This window comes from Zootoca vivipara, chromosome 10 (assembly GCF_965207765.1).
Source record: "Zootoca vivipara chromosome 10, rZooViv2.hap1.1, whole genome shotgun sequence".
Lineage (NCBI taxonomy): Eukaryota > Metazoa > Chordata > Lepidosauria > Squamata > Lacertidae > Zootoca > Zootoca vivipara.
The window spans coordinates 56,322,890-56,330,533 of record NC_142593.1 but is presented as its reverse complement, the minus strand read 5'-3'; the positions used below and the strand labels follow the sequence as shown (position 1 = coordinate 56,330,533).

Here is a 7,644-nt window from a genome sequence, read left to right as displayed (position 1 = left end):
ATTTAATACAATATAGTGAAAAGAACAGCAACGATAATATAACCCTCCAGCTTTCAACTCTACAGTATTCTGCTTCATGGGCTCCAACGAAAGCTAAGCCCCTCCCACTCAAGTCCCACACCTTCAACTTTCCCCCTGTTGAGCATCACAGAAAACCTTCCCCCATAGGGCACCGCCATTCCTGCCTTGGGCGCGGCCATTATTATCGTTCTCATCGTCCTTTTCCGTACGCGACGCCACCGCCATCTTTGTGCCGGGCACAAAAGCCAGCCGCGAAGGGAGCAGGAAACTTCCGGGCAGGCTTCGCCGCGCCCTTTGGAACGCCGGCGGAGGAGGCTCCTGCTCCAACCAGACTGCCGCTCCGAGGCCGGCCGGCTTCTGATTGGAGGAGCTCGGGTCGGTCTGTGGGCGGGGCTTCCGAGGAGCCACCAGCTGCTTGGAAAGGGGAAGAAGGGAGGGACCCCGGAGCAGCCGCCATGGGGGAGGCAGAGAAGTTCTATTATGTTTACAGCTGCGACCTGGACATCAATGTGCAGCTCAAGATGTGAGTGGGCTGAGGGTGAGGGGGGAGGGATGCATGCATGAATGAATGCACATTTATCTGCATGCCAAAAGCACCCATGCTTTTGAGTGGGTGGGCAAGATATATGGGGTGCAGCCCCATAGAGGCAAGGGGTCATCATCTCAGTGTCAGAGCCCCTGCTTTAGGGAAGCTTTTAACATTTGATGAATTGTTGCATTTTAATATTTTGCTGGAAGCCGCCCAGAGTGGCTGGGGAAACCCAGCCAGATGGGCGGGGTGTAAATAATAAAATTATTATTATTATTATTATGCAGAAAGCGCCAGGTTCAATTCCCAGTGGCACCTCCAGGAAGTGCTGGGAACGTCACCTGCCTGGAACACAGGAGAGGTGCTGCTGCCAGTCCGTGTGGGCAATGCTGAAGTGGACAGACCAATAATCCAACTCAGTACAATGCTCCTTTCTGATGTAGGGAATGGGATGTTTTTGAAGTGAAGATTGCTAATGTTCTGCAATGCATCTTTTTTTTTTCTTTTGCTAGTCTGTTTTATTATTGTCATTACATTCAATTAATCGTCGCGATTAATTCGGTATTTGCTTGAAGGCTCCAAATGTACTTTAAAACAAACGCCAAGAGGCTTGAACTGTAGCAAAAGGCATCAGTAGGGCAGCGACTACCTTGCAAGCAGGAGGTCTTGGGTTCATTTCCCAATTGCACCTCCAGGGAGCGCTAGGAACGTCCCCTGCCTGAAACCTAGGAGACGTGCTGCTGCCAGTTCGTGTGGGCAATGTTGATCTGGATGGGCTCAGTATAATGCATCCTGCTGATATAGGGAACAGGACGTTTTTGAGGCGAAGGTTACCAATGTTCTGCAAGGCATCTTTGTTTCCTTGTCTGTTTTGTTATTATTATTATGATTAAAATAAATAATTTGCCGGTGCGATTAAGTCGATATTTGCTCAAAGGCTCCAAATGTACTTTAAAACAAACACTGCAAGGCTTGAATTGCAGCAAGAGGTATCAGTAGGGCAGTACCTACCTTGTAGGTAGGGACGCAGGTGGCGCTGTGGGTTAAACCACTGAGCCTAGGGCTTGCCGATCAGAAGGTCAGCAGTTCGAATCCCTGTGACAGGGTGAGCTCCCGTTCTCGGTCCCAGCTCCTGCCAACCTAGCAGTTTGAAAGCACGTCAAAGTGCAAGTAGATAAATAGGTACCGCTACAGCAGGAAAGTAAACGGTGTTTCCGTGTGCTGCTCTGGTTCACCAGAAGTGGCTTAGTCATTCTGGCCACATGACCTGGAAGCTTTACGCCGGCTCCCTCGGCCAATAGAGCGAGATGAGCACCACAACCCCAGAGTCGGTCACAACTGGACCTAATGGTCAGGCGTCCCTTTACCTTTACCTTTACCTACCTTGCAAGCAGAGGGTCCCAGTGGCATCTGCAAGTAGAGTTGGCAATGTCCCCTGCCTGACACGCTAGAGAGCTTGCTGCTGTCAGTGTGAGCAATGCAGAGTGACTTCTTTTCCTTTTGAGTCTGAATGCTTTCCCATTTAAAAGCATAATGCCCTTCCCATAGAAATCAGCTTATCAAGAAGGTCAGGCTAGCCACAACCCTTCCCCTTTAATCCTACTATTCTACATGCAGGGAGTTCTCTCACACACCCTGTGTGAGACACTGGAGCCACAACCTACACTCTGAAGTGGAATGGTCTTAGAAATAGGCTTACTACCTTGTCTCTTGCATAAGCCTACTTTAGGCAAGGAACAATTATCCAGTAGATGGACTGACTTACCTCTGGCTGTGTGAAAATCTTGTTGCTATGATCTTTTTCTTTGTGCATTGTTTCTTTAGAGGAAGCTTGGAGGGGAAAAGAGAGCAGAAGAGCTACAAAGCGGTTTTGGAAAATCCCATGCTGAGGTTCTCAGGCTTGTACCAGGAGACCTGTTCTGACTTGTACGTCACCTGCCAGGTCTTTGCAGAGGGCAAACCTCTTGCCCTTCCAGTTCGGACGTCCTACAAAGCTTTTAGCACCAGGTGGAAGTAAGTGCCTTTCGTCTTTCATTTTGGATAGCTGGCTGCCATACCTCTTTGTGAGACTTACCTGACCCTGGGGTATAAGGTAAAGGGACCCCTGACTTTTAGGTCCAGTCGTGAGCGACTCTGGGGTTGTGGCGCTCATCTCACGTTATTGGCTGAGGGAGCCGACGTACAGCTTCCAGGTCATGTGGCCAGCATGACTAAGCCGCTTCTGGAAAACCAGAGCAGCACACGGAAACGCTGTTTACCTTCCCGCTTGGTGCGGTACCTATTTATCTACTTGCACTTCGACATGCTTTCGAACTGCTAGGTTGGCAGGAGCTGGGACCGAGCAACGGGAGCTCACCCGAACTGCCGAGCTTCTGATCAGCAAGCCCTAGGCTCTGTGGTTTAACCCACAGTGCACCCTGGGGTAAGCAATGACTATTAGCCATGATCTCCACTGTCATAATGATGTAGGAACGTAAGGAAGCCTTGCTGGATCAGGCCAGTGGCCCATTTAGTCCAACTTCCTGTTCTTACAGTGGCCTGTAAGAAACCCGCAAGCAGGATTTCAGTGAAGGAGCCCGCTCCCCTCCTGTGGTTTCCAGCAACTGGCATTCAAAAGCATTATTGTCTCTGACCATGGAGACAGAAACATAACCATGGTTGCTAGTAGTAGTGATGATAGCCCCCTCCTCTGAATTAGTATAATCCTCTTTTAAAGTCATCCAAGTTGGTGACCCTCTGACAGTAAGAGCTGTTTGACAGTGGAACAGACCACCTTCCCCCATCCCCTTTATTCAACCTTTATTGGCATAATTTAGACAATAAGATCATAGATGAGAAAGAAAGAAAAAGCCTTCCATGGAACATTGGTAATCCACACATATTAAACACATAAAATGTACAAAAGACTCAGTAGCCAGCCACCATTAAGTTAAACTAAGTAGCTTTAGATTTGACTTTTAAAATCTCGGCTAAATATCCTGAAACAATCTCAGTAGTTTCAGGAATACCACCCCTCGGCAGATACTGGATTACAGATTCATTGCAAGTAGATACTTTGAGCTTCAAGGGAGTCGCCAGTAGGTCTCTCTCAAGAATGTCAAAGACAAAGCATTCACACAAAAAATATGGTATATTTTATCTGGTGTATTCATGCCACAAGAGCAAAGTCTACTCTGGAAGGGTATTTTTGGGAGCCTAAAAAATCTATGACCTGAAAAGCGCTTTTGATTCAACCTAGGGGGCTGTTATAGCACTGATTACTTTTCTTGATTTAAAAACAAAAAAACAACAACAACAGACCACCTTTAACAGGGCAGGATTTAGGTTTGATGAGGCCCTAGGCTACTGAAGGTAAAGGAGCTGTCTTTTGCCAATATGTCCAGCTATCTTTTGCCAATAACAAATTATTGCTGTTTTTTGTGTTGAATATATGCTGTATGGTAATTTATGGACCTAATAGGTATCTAAAGCCATTTGCACATGCAGAATATAGGCACCCTATATATAGAAATGAGCAAACCAGTGATATTTTAGGGAACAGGCTAGCAAGCGGGTCCCATTACTTACCGGTACATCATAGGAGCCTACACAACACAAAACACTGTTGCTGTATGTAGGTTTTTTTATTATCATATATTTCGGAAATGTACATCCAGGTTTTTTCCCCTTTAATTTTTCGTTTGCGGGCCCCAAGAGAGTGGAGCCATAAGCTATAGCTTATTTAGCTTATACGTAAATCCGGCATTGATGAATGGTGGTTGGCTTTCCCACAATGGAGGTCTCTAAACCGAGTTTGGATGGCTTTAATTTGCCATCGATGCTTTAGCTGTGATTCCTGCATTGCAGGGGGTTGGACTAGATGGCACTTGGGGGCCCTTCCAGCTCCACAATTGTATGGTTTTGTAAGTCCAAACTAATATCCACAATCTCTCCTCAGCTGGAACGAGTGGTTAAAACTGCCGGTCAAGTATCCAGACTTGCCGCGAAATGCCCAGGTAGCCTTGACAATTTGGGATGTCTATGGACCTGGCAAAGCCATCCCTGTCGGGGGAACGACTGTCTCGCTCTTTGGAAAGTATGGGTATGTGGCTCTGCTTTCACTTCTTCTGTTCCTTTGCAGGTTTAAACACTGAAATGTAGAGTTAGGAAGGAAGTTGCTGTATCAAATCAAATAGCCAGCATGGTGGACTTATTGGTTGGCCTCCATCTATCTCGGGAGACAATCAAGGGGTGTTCCTTTGGTCAAACTGTTGGAGACTTGTTGTGACTGCCATGGCTGTAGAGACCGATATGGGAGAGACATGTTTTGTTGCAGCAGGGGGGAGATGAAGATGCTCAGTTGTGCTGCTGCAGGTGCACCAGAGCATTTCTTCTCTCTGTGTTCCTCCTAGCAGTCATTCCTCCTGTGGTCACTACTTTGAATGAATGAATGAATCTTTATTTGCGTCAGCCATCGGCCATAGCAATAAAACAACAGTACGATATACAGTGTTACCTCGACTTACGAACGACTCGACAACCGGATTTTTCGACATCCCAATGGAAACTGCGGCGGTTTTAGATAGGGTTTCTTCGACTTATGAATTTTTAGATGGGGTTGCTTCGACTTACGAATTTTCCCGTTTCCAATGCATTCCTATGGGAAATCACATTTCCAATGACACTTTTCGACTTACGAATTTTTCGACCTACGAAGGTGCCTTCGGAACAGATTAAATTCGTAAGTCGAGGCACCACTGTACAAAGAATAGAAATAAAAAGTCAATCATATAAAATACATTTCAGGGTTTTGAATCAATAGTCAAATAGTGGATCTTATTCTGATTGCCCCAGCTAAAAATCTTGCAACGTTTGCTGTCACCTGCTCATCTTGATCTGCCAAGAGAAAGGACAGTGTGGCAGTCGTTGGGCGACCCAGAATGGACAATAAAAGAAGGGTGATGATCTCATTCCTTAAGTCTTTATCAAGAGTGCAACCACGAAGGGCATGCGCCACTGATTCAGTACTGCCATTTCCACAGGGACATAAGCGTTTTTGTGTGTGGAATCTGTTGGAATTGTCCCTCAAGTACAGCCGAGGGCACTTGGCATGTGGGACTAGGATGTGGCAGACCAGAGTTTGGATCCCCACTCAGCTATGATAATAATAATAGTTTATTATTTATACCCCACCCAACTGGCTGGGCGGCTCCCAACAGAATATTAAAAACATGATAAAATGATCCGGCCCACGGCCGGAAGACGTTGCCGACGCCTCCCCTAGAGGGATGATTCATTAAGAACCCTTCTGGGTAAGATGGATACTAAAAAGGAAGCCACTGGAACAGTAACGTCCTTGTCCCTACCCGCTAGGAGGAACCTCATTTGGCATTCTCTCGAAGTCGTAAGTTGCAGGTCCAACATCTTGCTCAGCATCTGTTTGTGGATTGTGCTGTGCAGGGCCGGTGCTAGGGTTTTTTGCGCCCTAGGCGAGATCACAAATAAAAAATTAAAATAGAAAATAGAAAAAATAAAAATAGGAAATAGGAAAAAAATAAATAGTAGAAAAAATAAAAAAGTAGAAAAAATTAAAAACAAAAATAAAATAAAAAACAGTTGAGAGGTGCGGCAAGGCGGCCCCAGGCTCACGCTCCTGCACGCCTCTGGTGCTTCACGGGGGGAGGCGAGCCTGGGCCCCCCTCCACTGCGCCTGTCACCTGTTGAGCGGCTTCAGGCCGCTCTCCGGAGGCACACACATGCCTCGGGATAGCAGCCTGAAGCCACTCAACAGTGACAGGCGCAGTGGAGGCGGCCCCAGGCAGCGGCGGGACGGCTAGCCAGCACCCCCTCCATTTTGGCGCCCTAGGCAGCTGCCTAGTTCACCTAAATGGACGTGCCGGCCCTGGTACGGTGCAAAGGGCAGTCCCAAAAGAATATGGTCCAGTGAATTTGGTACTCCCTGACTACAGGCACACAGGCGGGCTTGATAAGGAATTTGCAAGTATCTTCCTGTGTTCACTGCGGATGGGAAAGCATTTAGTCTTGCGAGCATAAAAGCTCTTCGTTGGGAAGGAAGCAGTAGGTCTTTTAGGTAACTGGCAGAAAATCCATAAGACGTAGTTGAGCCACTCACTGCCTCTCAGCCTAGCCTACTTCGCACAGTTGTTGTAGGCTTTGAATTAGGAGCATGGAGAACCGTGCTTCAGCTCCTTGTATGACAGGTTGAATGTAAATACAGTGGTACCTCGGTTTATGAACACAATTGGTTCCGGAAGTCTGTTCATAAACTGAAGTGTTCATAAACTGAAGCGAACTTTCCCATTGAAAGTAATGGAAAGTGGATTAATCCGTTCCAGACGGTCCGCGGAGTAACCGTTCATAAACTGAAGCGAACTTTTCCATTGAAAGTAATGGAAAGTGGATTAATCCGTTCCAGACGGGTCCGTGAAGTACTTAAACTGAAGCGTTCATAAACTGAAACATGGGTGTAATTGGTTCCGGAAGTCTGTTCATAAACTGAAGCGTTCATAAACTGAAGCGAACTTTCCCATTAAAAGTAATGGAAAGTGAATTAATCCGTTCCAGATGGGTCCGCGGCGTTCATAAACCGAAAATTCATAAACCGAGGTGTTCATAAACCGAGGTTCCACTGTATGTTGAATAGTAAGGAAATGATGATGCATGCGATGAGCTACTGCTGCCGTACCAAATCCTTTGGTGAACTTTCTGCATGTGGGTGTTCTGTCTGTGCTGGTGTGGGCATTGTCCTAAATCTGCGCTTTTCTCATAGGATGTTCCGCCAGGGAATGCACGATCTGAAGGTCTGGCCCAACGTGGAGGCAGACGGTTCGGAGCCCACCAAGACCCCTGGGAGGACTAGCAGCACTCTTTCGGAGGATCAAATGAGTCGACTTGCCAAGGTGAGGGGAAGTTCTTGTCCGTCCCTCCGTGTGGGAAAGTATAATTTTAGTGTGATGCACCTTGTACGCCCGATTGGGGAAGGACCGCACAGACAAAAATGGTCCTTGTTTCTAATGGAATATCTAAGGAAAACAAATTCATGCCCTTAATAAGCAAGACAATAGGATTCATTTGTCGTTGATTAGTGTCTTAAT

The 7,644-nt window shown here is 46.8% G+C and overlaps 1 protein-coding gene across 2 annotated transcripts in view; it reads left to right on the top strand.

Annotated features, from left to right (window-relative positions):
- Positions 1-256: 256 nt before the first annotated feature.
- The window catches only part of PIK3C3 (phosphatidylinositol 3-kinase catalytic subunit type 3), a 101,284-nt gene continuing 93,896 nt past the window's right edge, over positions 257-7,644 (top strand). The window contains exons 1-4 of one of the 2 annotated variants that reach the window (XM_035100487.3): positions 257-544; positions 2,375-2,563; positions 4,488-4,631; positions 7,320-7,449. In XM_035100487.3, the coding sequence (XP_034956378.1) occupies positions 477-544; positions 2,375-2,563; positions 4,488-4,631; positions 7,320-7,449 (531 nt within the window). In that variant the 5' untranslated portion in view covers positions 257-476. The remainder of the gene's footprint in view (positions 545-2,374; positions 2,564-4,487; positions 4,632-7,319; positions 7,450-7,644) is intronic. The other variant, XM_035100486.3, reaches the window with a different exon arrangement.